Consider the following 12792-nt stretch of genomic DNA (forward strand, 5'->3'; position numbering starts at 1 on the left):
AGATAAGCCAAGATCTCTGCCCTCGGGGCGGTCCCATTCTTGTCTGTGGCCCCACGGGAATCTAAGCTCCAGTCCGTCTGTGACCATGGAGTCCCCAATGCCCAGAGCAGTGACCTGGCACAGAGGAGGTTTTCGTATACATTTGCTTGAATGGCTACAGTGTCCCACCCACCTGAGACCATCTGTTTCCCTGAGGACTCCCCCCATAGCTCTTTTGAACAGATGGGACTTTGACCGAGGGACCCAGAATGTCCACTGTGTCCCTTTAGACACAGCAGTGGGATGACAGGCAGCCTCTTATGCCTGAGTTGGGTCCCTAACCCTGGGCCTGACTGACTACCCTTCCTTTCTGCTCCACCCCAGCACCCTGCAAGTTCCCCAGGTGGCTGTGCCACCAGGCCGGGTCTCACTGGTGGGCATGAACTAGGCAGTCAGCAGCAAATGAGCCAGCTTCTCCCAAAGGAGAGTGGCTGGAGCTGAGACCCACAAGTCATAACCACATCCCTGGCTCGTGATCCTCCCCCTCAGTAGTTCACGTGATACTGTCCCCATCAACGTACTCCCAGCCTTGCAACACTCTGCAATTAAGGTCATATATTTGCCTCTTTCAACGGCCACAGATGCAAGACATTTACCTGCTGTGATGAGTAATTAAGTTTCTTTCGGCAAAAGGAAGAACATTTGTTAACTGAAATTATCTGAGCTCAAATAAAAATGAAAGTAATTATGAAACATAGTTAATTTATCTTTCAAAAAAAATGGCAGCTGCAGGGGCAGGAAGGAAAAAAATGAAAATGCAAATCTCCTCAAGAACCACTCTGGAGGACTCAAAGTAGGTATTTAAAATCCCCATTTCCAACATGTGTGATCACATCTCAATTTGTTAGCAGAGAATGGCACAGCTCTGCACCTCAGAGCCAAACAGGATTACTCTATATTTGCTCAGCATTTTATTCCCTTGGAAGCATTCACACATACGTCATCTTCCAACAGGACAGAATTCATTTCCCTGTCCAGGGACCCAGGGAGATCAAACAATGCACCTAAGATCCCACCATAAGTAGCAGAACCAGGTGGGTACCAGAACCCAGATATGCCCAGGCCCATCCAGTGTCCTTCCTTCTCTAATAGAAAGGACAGTGCAATCCTCAGAAAATCCCATTCTACAGTCTACTGAAAATGTCCCTTCACTGCTGCAGCAGGAAAAGAAACCAAAAAACACATATATTCACCAGTGGTTCAAGGTGGTGGAAAGATGCATTGGTCCTGGAGCTCCGGGCAGAGAAGGTTTCACAAACTCTTCCGACGAATGCCACTCCTGCAATGACAAACATACCAAACATCTGTGGTGAATCAGGTACCCGTGACCTCTCTCCAAGGAGGCCACCCAAATACCAATGGCCAGGCACCCTGTTTGGACTCAAAGCCTTCGTCCTCCTCTCCCAGCCCCACCTTCCTTCCTACACTGACTTCCCCAAGTAGGAGAATCTTTAGTTCACTAGCTGATATGGTCCTTATTAGAATGAATGGATCTTGGGCAGAAAGAAGTTCTAAAGATCATCTATAACAGATGCCTGGTGGGTCACATCTATAATAGATGTAGAGGTATTTTATTATTTCATATATTATTTTATATATATACACACACACACGGAAGTTCCCAGGCTAGGGATCAAACCCAGGCCACGACAGAAGCTCAAGCCACAGCAGTGACAATACCAGATCCTGAACCCGCTGAGCCACCAGGGAACTCCCTGTAGAGGAATTATGTTAACCTGCAGAATGTTTAGAAAATTTTTTGTTTAAAAATCAGAGCTGTCACACACAAAAAAAAAAAAAAAAAAAAAAAACACCCAGACGGCTGACTTCTCTTTAAAAAAAAGAAGATCTGTCATCATGGCACGTATTCATGTCTGCAAATGATCAGCTGGTGCTAGGTGGCAGCTACCCATCACAGGCCAGCTTGGCGAGTCCAATCTGCCACAGTCCCTAACAACCCCTGTCATCTCAACACAGAGAAAAGTTGTCTTTGTCATCATCCTTGTATTATCGTTTTGTTTGTGGCACAGAAATATTTCCCTCTACCTATGATTCTAACAAAAGTGGGAACACAAAAAGAGGGGCTGAGTTCAGGGGACGGGGGGGAGGGGAAGAGACCATTACAGCACATAGAGCAACTTAAGTTACTTAAGTTAGTAACCTCATTCCTGCAGACATCTGCAACCCCTGAAGAGAACACCCCCATTTTATAGTGTAAGTGGAAAACTGACTTACCCACTAGTACAGTTATAAGCGGCTCTAAGCCGGGACACTTCACTATGCCCCATTGCACAGTCATAGTACATATATATCAGCACTATTATTTTATATTATTACATTATATTACATAATTATTACATTATCAATACAGTCTTATATTACAAAGGAAAATGCAAATTTTATAGAGATATGCATGCACACATGTGTATGTGTGTGTTGCCTTCGAAACTAATACGCAAGGAAATACTGGCTGAAGCATCCAGTCCACTCTGTTCTAAAATGCTTGCCATACCTCCATCTGCCAAAGAGGGTAACAGTATGTTCCATCGGGTTCCCTGGGGGCTTGTTTCCTAATGTGACATTATAAACAATTTTGCAGCTTTAAGTACAAAAAAAGTTCTCCCAAATACCATGAATCTGCTACTACTTCAAAAGTGCTCACTTATTGTTTCAAACAATCTGAAATGCTCTCCATGCTAGAACACTGTCCGTTAATATGTATCTTGAGGAGTTTCCATTGAGGCTCAGCGGTTAAAGAATCTGACTAGCATCCATGAGCACGCAGGTTATATTCCTGGCCTTGCCCAGTGGGTTAGGGATCCGGCATTGCCGTGAGCTGTGGTGTAGGTTGCAGATGCGGTTCGGTTCCCTGCGTTGCTGTGACTGTGGCATAGGCCAGCAGCTACAGCTCCGATTTGACCCCTAGCCTGGGAACCTCCATATGCCATGGGTGCGGCCCTAAAAAGCAAAAAAAAAAAAAAAAAAAAAAACCTCATCTTGAATACAAGGCTATAAATAAGCTTATGTACAGGTACCAACACTGTCATAAATGACCAATGTTCAACTCTAAGGTCGTGAAGGGAGTTATTTATATCATCCCCTCTAAGAATGTATTGATCCATTCACTCAGCAGATATTTATTGAACCCTGTTAGATGCCAGGCAGTGTGCGAGGCAATAGATACATAAAGATGAACAGACCCAGTCCTTGCCCCTAAGTGGCTCTGTCTGGGTAAGAGATACAGGCACTCAAGGAATTCCAAAACAGTGGGTCAACGTAAAGACCTGGGTAGGCCCAGGCGCTATGGGAGACCTAAGCAGGGGCTCCTGGTGCAGCTCAGGTGAAAAGATGCTTCCCAGCTGGGACAGACACCCGAGGAATGCCTTAAAGTAGGGCTGAGAGTGGAGTAGGAGAGGGGCGAAGAGGGACAGGCAGCAATTACAGGAACAGTGTGGACAAAAGCAGAGTAAGAAGAGCCCCTCCGGTTTGGCCTTGTCCAGATCTTGTGTTACCTTATCGGTCTTTAAAAAAACCTCGCCTTACGCCACCTGACCCAACATCTGCTGAGACTTGATGCACAGCCCCACACAGGCAGTTTATCTCACCAAGTGCCTGTATCAAAATTGCCACCAGGGAGTTCCTGTCGTGGCGCAGTGGTTAACGAATCTGACTAGGAACCGTGAGTTTTCGGGTTCCATCCCTGGCCTTGCTCAGTGGGTTAAGGATCCCGTGTTGCTGTGATCTTCAGTGTAGGTTGAAGACGCAGCTCGGATCCCGCGTTGCTGTGGCTCTGGCGTGGGCCAGTGGCTACAGTTCCAATTCGATCCCTAGCCTGGGAATCTCCATATGCCGTGGGAAGCAGCCCTAGAAAAGGCAAAAAGACAAGGGAAAAAAAAAAAAAAAGCCACCAAATTCAGCCCTGCTGCCTGGCAAAGACTACCTGTGACTTCCTCAGGGCAATCAATGCTACCCTCGAGTCTGCGGGGCCCAAGAAACATGGGGTAGACGCGCCAAGCCTCCCAGTGTTCCCAGTACTTCCATGATGCTGGAGGAGACAGGAAACAGATTTTTCCCTCTGCCATCACAGGGTGGTCCTGTCTCCACTTCCAATGCACCTGGATTTCCACAGCCAGAGTCTACTATGGAATCAAGCCTCAAGCGGGAAGTTCTGTGAGAAAATGTTCCAGAATCTCTGCCCATCAAAGTGCCTAGGTCGAGCTTCCTTTTTCTTCACAGGTAAGAGAGGGAGGAGCTGCCAGGCATGATTCCGGCTGAGGCAAAACCAGGGGGCAGCATCCCCGAAAGACGAGCTTTTGGGAAGAGGCATAAAGAGGAGTGAAGACCAAATATGTGGCCACGGTTAGGGTTCCGGGTCAAGGGGGGATACCAGGAAACAAGGAAGCACCCCTTAGGTTCCCAAATCTGCCTGAAAGTTAGAATCACCTGGAAACCAAAGTTTCTTGGGCCTCGGATCTATTAAATCAGAATCTCTGGTTTGGAGGCCCAGGAACTCTTCAGATGATTCTGATACCCAGACAGTGATACTCATATGAGTGATAGTCAAAAGGGTATCGTCCACCCTCTATAACAATCTCAAGTTATTAGTTCAGCATTTTCAGGCAGGATTCAAGGAGCCAGGCTTTGGGGAGGTGGCTTGCACATTCTTAGTATGTTGACCCACTCCCTACATCACACTGTCACAGCCATCGCTTAACTTCTTTTTTATTTTATTTATTTTATTTATTTATTTATTTATTTTTTGTCTTTTTGCTATTTCTCTGGGCCGCTCCCGCGGCATATGGAGGTTCCCAGGCTAGGGGTCGAATCAGAGCTGTAGCCACTGGCCTACGCCAGAGCCACAGCAACTCGGGATCTGAGTCGCGTCTGCAACCTACACCACAGCTCACGGCAACGCCAGATCGTTAACCCACTGAGCAAGGGCAGGGACCGAACCCGCAACCTCATGGTTCCTAGTCGGATTCGTTAACCACTGCACCACGACGGGAACTCCTCTTTTTTATTTTAAACAAAAGCAGAATACCAGTAGCCAGGATGCCAACTGGGTAAGCCTCCCCTGCCCCAGTCCCTGTACACCATGACCCAACACCAGCGCCTCCAGATGATCCACCGGAGTTACTGGTCTCAGCAGACCTGAGCTCCTGTACACTTGGCACAGACTCCACTTGGCAGAGCAAAGGGTCTGGGAACATCTGGTCACCCAGGTGGACTTCGAGGAAGCGCCAAGGCACACATCACTCTGATCGGGTCCTCACTGCCTGCCAAAGAGCAGGACACTGCAGATCAATGCAACGCCTGGAAACCTGACAAGCCAGCAGAGCACTTCTCTTCCCAGATTTCCACTTGTGGCCAAGAGACAGCCTGAACCATCTCAAGCCAAGAATGGCAAGTAAGTGCTATGGACCACAAGGAGGACAGATCGGAGTAAGCTGGCTCCCTGAATGGATTATCCTAAAGAGATCTCGTCCCTGACATCACCAGATGCTATCAGGTGACCTTCAGACAGCCCAGCACCAGAGAAACCCATGGCTCACCAAGGTCAGCCTCCCTGATTGCAAGGCCCAGCAGCAACCCACAGGATCCTTCACCAGAATGAGGAGACCCTCAAGCATCCCCTTCAACCTAAAGGCCCTCCACTTGAGCCAAAATGCAAATTTGGAAGACCATAGGTGGGGCAGGAAGTCTAGGAAAAGCTCAAGAGACTAATTTATCCCTTCTGGTGACCCTCAATTTTCAAGCAATTCAGTATTTCTTGCAATACCATGATATACTGACCTAAAGCAAGACCTCTCTCTGACCCAACCCTCCAAAAGTAGTCCTAAGAGTTGCTCAAGGCCCTGAACCATGAGGGCCAAACACCCTCATCTATACCCTCATCTCCAGCCCATCCCCAGAACAAAGGACAATCCTGCATGCTATCAAAGTCACCTTGGTTACATTGACTCCTACTCAACATCATATCAGACCAACCAATCAGCTCTGGACCAGTAGGAGCCTCTCCGGGTACATAGTCTCATAGCCACCGTGTATCTCTCCTACACAGAACAAACCACTTATTTTTACATTGTTTTCCCACTAACCTATGTATGAACGAGGATCCAGGTCAACATTCATTTTGTCTTTTTATTGTCAGGCTCTTTTGTCTGCTTGACTGGCCAATCACTGTATTTCAGTATAGTATCTTTAAATCCTCTAGGTTCCCTCAAAATACACCCCAAATTTCAAGACTTCCAGCTTAAAGGTGACCAAGTCAACCCATTCCCTAACCACTCAGTCTTGCCACTGGCTTCTGGAATCTAGGTATCATTAATTAGTCCACTAATTTAGTGGACAAGGAAGGACCCTGCTCAGAAGGCTAGTCCAGTATTGGTAAAGTACTAATTCAATTGGGCTCCCAAGGTCAAGTTCACCTACAAAAGTCAAAGTCAGCATGGAAAAGTTTACCCATGATGAGGAGAGAAGAGAGCCAAGAGGTACAATCAGGTTCCTATGCACCATAAACCAGGGTCTGAGTCCTAACCCTCAACCTGATGCTCAAAGCACCTGTACTCTGCTTGAGAGCAACAGTGGGGCTTGGTTTCTGTCTCACCAGGAATCTGATCATAATTCTAGTCTTCTGGCATGACACAACAATGCTTCAAGTTTCTGCCTGATGCCAGAGCTGCTCGCTATTAGCCTTCAGCTCCTAAACACGTCTAGGTCCCTGACCATCGCCTAGAATTCTGGCTTCATGCCCACTCCAACCGTGCCACTCTGTATGTGTCCTAACTCCACCTAACTACTCAACCGTGATACACCCTGCCCATGCCACTCACCTGGTTCCCGGCTCTGCCCCTGCCGCACTCCCTCCCCAAGCTGGAAACAGGAATGTCTGCTGAAGGTAACCGCACCTTACCCACCTCCTCTCCTGGTTCTGAATCCAAGGCCCAACATTCTTCCTGAGCTCAGGGAACACTCCCCCCCCCCCCCCCCGCAATTCCAACTTCTCCATCAACCAACTCAGACAGTCCAAGGAAGAAGAAAGAAAAAAAAAAAAAATCAATCCTCAACTTGCCTTGAGGCTGACCGACTCAGGAAAGAAACAAATCAGATTAATTATCTTTCCATGTTGTGTAATTTTAAAAAAATTACACTGCATTTACTATTTTAAAATGACGGTAACATATATGAAATGAACTCCTGTTTTGAGCTTGAGAAGCATTCGCCATCTCCCAGAGCAACTCCCACTGGGGCCAGGCCCAGTGTCACATCCTCCAGGCCTGAACGCCACTGAAGCTTCCAGGATGCTCAACGCCCAGGTGGCTCCTCCTTCCCAAACACCTCTTACCTCTGGTCCTCCAGCCCCGCCGTCCCCCTTCCACACCCACTGGCAGAAGAAAGTGAATCTCCAGGAGCTTTTTATAGCTCTCCCACCTACCCCACAGATTCAGTAGGAGGGAGAATGAAGTTTCCAAGTTCTCTGAATGACACAAAGCTCTTCAAGTAGAATAAAATTAGTTGAAAAATAGCAAAATGATTTTTAGCACGCTTTAAAAAAAAAAAAAGCACACCTACATTAAGTGATTCACAGTGCCTTCATATTTTCTTCCACTGGGATTTGCTTTTCTTCCTCTGGAAGGTGGTGGCACCCTCCTTTCTCCCTGACCATCATAAGACAAGGCACCTCCCCAAGATAACTGTTCTGATTTGGGCTCCCCTCTCCCCCAGAAAATCCTGCCAACAAGTCAGGCAATATTCATGCCTTCCCAGACAGGAGTATGGATAAACAAGATAATTACGGATTGAAAGTAGTTTTTGCTAGTGGGACTCAAGTTAGGTCATCAGCGCTGGCCTCGGTTAAGAAATGATATTTGATCTGCGCTCTCAATGGTGACAACATCCCAGCCATGGCAAGAGACAGGAAGAGAAGGGAGCAAACGCAGACACTCTGGGAGAGAAACCTCGAGCCACCTGCAGGGGGCAGTTTTCTGACTCCTCTCCAACACCCCAGCTTCCCACTTCAGCCTCTGTCACAACCCTAGGCCTCTCCCACTGCTGCCTCTAAGGTCCCCTTGGTTGGGCCTAGTGCCCCTCCCCTCGATCCCCAAATCATGATAATACCCTGAAACCCTTTCTTCTGTTTCCTCCAACTGACTGTCCCTTGATCACTGGGGTCTAACCACACTCATCTGTGTTGACTCTGAAACCGACACATAGATGGTGCTCAGGAAGAGTATGCTAAGCTGAATTACCCTGCACACACACACAAATGAGTGCAGATATAAACTGGTGAAATCTGAATAAGGACTGTGGGTTGCAGCAGCCTGTAAGATGCTGTACTACTTATGTAAGATGTTACCATTGGTGGAAGCTAGTGGAAGGACACACGGGACCCCGTGCCTTTTTTTGGTTTTGTTTTAAACTTCCTGGGAGTCCATATTCCTAAGTTTAAAGATTATCTTAGGAGCTCCCGTCGTGGCTCAGTGGTTAACGAACCCAACTCAGGTTTGATCCCCAGCCTCGATCAGTGGATTAAGGATCCAGCATTGCTACGATCTCACATTGCTGCGGCTGTGGTGTAGGCCCAGTGGCTACAGCTCCGATTTGACCCCTTGCCTGAGAACTTCATATGCAGTGGAAGCGGCACTAAAAAGACAGACAAAAAAAAAAAATTTTTAATTATCTTAAGAGACTCAAAGATTTTTTTTACCATTTAAATACTCTAGATTTGTAGCTTCTACTTAGAAATAGCAAGATGTGGTAACACCAAGCCCCCCCTTTGACAGGCATGGCTCTCAGCTTCATCTCCCTAAACACCAAGGCCAAGTGTCAAATGCTATTCATCATGGTGCCTGCAACTGCTTTTTTTCTCAGAGAGAGAAATATTTCTCTATCAACAGTGAGAAAGTGCAAAGACCAAGAGCGTTTTGTATTTCCAGAAAAAAGGGAAACCGCCACATTTTTGTGAAAGGGAAAAACATTCCTACAAGTTTTGATTTGAAATCCCCCACCCCTGATCGCATGTTACCTGCCTGGCCTGAGGCATCTGAGGTTTGGACCCTGGACTGTGACTCTTTACGACCAAAATTTTTTGCTCTATGTCAGCAAATGCATTTTAACATCAAACCACTGGAAAAGAACACAGGTTAAGTACACAGTATCCCATTCTACCTAAATATGTTGGTTCTTTCATCTCACCTTGCCTGAGAACACAGGATCCTACTCTTTGCTACTGAAAGAGAAGGTTTCACCCCTTATGCATGACCATACCCAGATAAATAAGCAAGATTTTGTTTTTCCACTGCAACTGCAGTTCTGTTTAGCCAAGGAGGGAAGAGGCCCTCAAGGCATGCCTCCCCCCCCTTTCTTGTCACACTACCCCCCCCCCACCAAGAACGTGCTTGGAATGCCAGTGTCCCTTAAAGGGGTGGGGCCAAGGCACAGAACCCAGGTAAACTGCCCAGTCAATGTTTTTAGAGCAGTTGTTTCCAGTCAGACTACCCAGAATCACCTGGGGCTCTAGACGGATGTCGGAATTCTAACACCCTCTCTTCCTCATGTTTCACTCATGCAGACTGCCCAGCACGGATTCATCCTGTGGCCATTTGGAAACCATTATTTTAGAAATTTGGGACCCCACCCTGCTACCCTGGGCAGCCGGGCAGGACGCACCTTTCCAGCCAAGAGATGCTAGAACTGTGCTGACTCGTAAGGCAGCCCCTGGCCACTAAGCATGTGGCCACTGAGTCCAGGAATGTGGCTGCTGTGACTAAGAGGTACTGTATGGGGAACACACATGCTGGGTTTTGAAGGCTTGGTGTGGGAAAAAAAAGAAGGTAAAATGGCTCATAGATTTTTTTTAAATACTCATTACATATTAAAGTAATATTTTTGGTTTGTTGGTTTTTCTTTTCTTTTTTTTTTTTTTTTTTTTTTTTTTTTGGCTTTTTAGGGCCACACGCACAGCATATGGAGGTTCCCAGGCTAGGGGTCCAATCGGAGCTGTAGCTGCCGGCCTACACCACAGCAACACAGGATCCGAGCTGCATCTGCAACCTACACCACAGCTCATGGCAACACTGGATCCTTAACCCACTGAGCAAGGCCAGGGATCGAACCTGCATCCTCATGGATTCTAGTCAGATTCGTTAACTGCTAAGCCACAACGGGAACTCCAGAAGTAACACTTTCAATACACTAGGTTAAAGACAGTATGTAGTTAAAACTAATTTCATTGCTTTTTATGTTTTTAGTGTGGCTACTAGAAAATCTTAAGTTACATATGTGGCTCACATCCACTGCCCAGCCATGCTTGAGGAGACACGTGGGTGGGGACCGTAATGCTAACAGGAAAAATGAGGACTGTGGTCAGGCCTGGTCACCCACCGAGGCCAGGATCCTCAGCAAGCTCTCCATCCGAGACTCAGATCCTCTGCAGACACGGGCTGAGAACACCCCACATGCGGGGCTGTGGGGTGCGTCATCAGAGAGACTAGTTCTCAATACCTGCGTCCTTCCCCAACTTCTTCAAGTCCATAAAAGGTGAACCCAGGGTCTTGGGGCATCAAATTTACTAGGCACAATGTGCAGAATTGGGCTGGGACAGCAGATGGCACACTAGCCAGAGGGTACAAAGGAGTCAGCTGAGGAGCTCGACCTCCCCCAGAGACTCCGACAGTCCACATAGGTGCATAGGTGTGCACATAGTAAGAGGAGTACATACGAACCTTGGAGCATTCTGGTGCCCTTGGCCTAGGAGTCCCCCTGAGAAACTGACATGGCTGAGCAACTGTAACCAGGAGCGTCAGGGCTGGCCCAGGACTTCCACCACCGGCTGCACTCAGCAGGCCAGGCTGAATGAGGCAGGTGCGGCCCACAGAGAGGCCAGGAGCTAACCGGGGCCCTTCCTCAGCAGCAGGCTACTTTCCTGGCATCTTGTACAGCTCGGTAGGAAATGACTGTCTGCCCCGGACACTGTTTTAAACACCAGAAGACAGCTGAACTTCCTGCCTTCACACGAGGCCCCTTAGGAGGATCAAAAAATGCAGACAATTTCAAAGTAGCCAGTAGCTTGGTAACTGGGTTAAAAAAGACTGTGCGCCTTAGCGCTGCCACCAGCAACATTCAAGAGGGACCGGGACCTCTTTCTACCCTTGCCTGGTACCAACGACCCCAGCACTTGCCTCAACTTTCTGGATGGCAGGCTGACCCATCGAGCTCTTCTGCAGCAGTGTTTCTCTTGCTCCCCTAGGAGCCAGAATGGGGCTGGGACTTCCACGCCCGGCCCCACAAGTTCCAGCAGCCTGTTGATTCTGGGGCCTCAGCCATTACTGAACGCGAATGCTAGACTGGCAAAGCACATGGACCAATCCAACTCCAGGACTGGACACCGGCAGAAGACAGCCCTTTTTTGGGGGGGCCACACCTGCAGCATAGGGAAGTTCCCAGGCTAGGGTTAAAACGGAGCTGCCACTGCTGGCCTACACCACAGCCCCAGCCACTCGGGATCCAAGCTGCATCTGTGATCTACACCACAGCTCATGGCAGCGCCAGATCCTTAACCCACTGAGCAAGGCCAGGGATCGAACCCACAGACTCATGAATCCTAGTTGGGTTCATTACCACTGAATCACAACGGGAATTCCCAGAAAACAGCACTTTATCTCAACCTAACAGTCACTGCTTCTTCCCTTGGATTAAAAGCCTTCTGTGCTAAGCCATCTCCATCTTTTTTTTTTTTTTTTTTTTTTTTTTTTGTCTTTTTGCCATTTCTTGAGCCTCTTCAGCGGCATATGGAGGTGCCCAGGCTAGGGGTCAAATCGGAGCTGTAGCCGCCAGCCTTTGCCAGAGCCACAGCAACGCAGGATCCGAGCCGCGTCTGCAACCTACACCACAGCTCACGGCAACGCTGGATCATTAACCCACTGAGCAAGGCCAGGGATTGAACCCACAACCTCATGGTTCCTAGTCGGATTCGTTAACCACTGCGCCATGACGGGAACTCCCCATCTCCATCTTAAAACCAGTACAAAAGAGTGATTTCCTGGAGAACAAAAATTTAAATATCCTTCCCAGTATTTCTGCCAGTAAAATATGACCAGGAAACTCAACCTGCTCTTTCTTCTTTGGGCAAATCTATGAAAAAAATACAATTTGTGACTGAATCACTACATTCTCCCCACTGAGTCTGAACTGTCTTATATTCTTTTCGGAAAAAGGGTACAAAGTGAATAAGCACTGAATCTGAGAACTCAGATACATTTTTTTTTTCAAGTTTTAATGCAGGAAAATGATCTGGGTTTGTTCATGGGAATACAAACTACACCTTGACGCTGGCACATCAGCCCTGGGTCTCTGGACCCAACCACCGAGCGTTTCCCCAAATCCCCCACCCGCCTCAGTCTTGACAATTCTCCTGCCCCATAGTCGGTCTCCATCTCTCAGACAGAACATGCCAGTGTAGCATGACCACAACTACGTCTCCACGTAGCCCCGCCTTCACACAGTCGGCCAAGCACAATCCAGGCCAAACATAAAATTTGAAATGCTATTGACCCCTTGAACATCAATGGGAGGAATTAAATTCTTAATGCATGGGGACCTGCCTTTACGAGTCCTCCTCCTCCACCAGCTGGTATCCCATATGGAGGCAGCAGCCACCCCTCTAAAGACTTACCTGTTCATCACTCCACACCCCCCACCCCCAGCTCACACACACTTCCCCTCCCCCCGACACACACACAGTCAGACCGGCCC

At 48.0% G+C, this 12792-nt stretch overlaps 1 protein-coding gene across 44 annotated transcripts in view; it reads right to left on the reverse strand.

The window, feature by feature from the left end:
- The window catches only part of SORBS1 (sorbin and SH3 domain containing 1), a 241706-nt gene that overhangs the window by 173221 nt on the left and 55693 nt on the right, over positions 1-12792 (reverse strand). For all 44 annotated transcript variants that reach the window (XM_005671335.3, XM_005671334.3, XM_021074170.1 and 41 more), the window contains exon 2: positions 1233-1318. In XM_005671335.3, the coding sequence (XP_005671392.2) occupies positions 1233-1318 (86 nt within the window). The remainder of the gene's footprint in view (positions 1-1232; positions 1319-12792) is intronic.

The sequence above is a fragment of the Sus scrofa genome, chromosome 14 (assembly GCF_000003025.6).
Source record: "Sus scrofa isolate TJ Tabasco breed Duroc chromosome 14, Sscrofa11.1, whole genome shotgun sequence".
NCBI lineage: Eukaryota > Metazoa > Chordata > Mammalia > Artiodactyla > Suidae > Sus > Sus scrofa.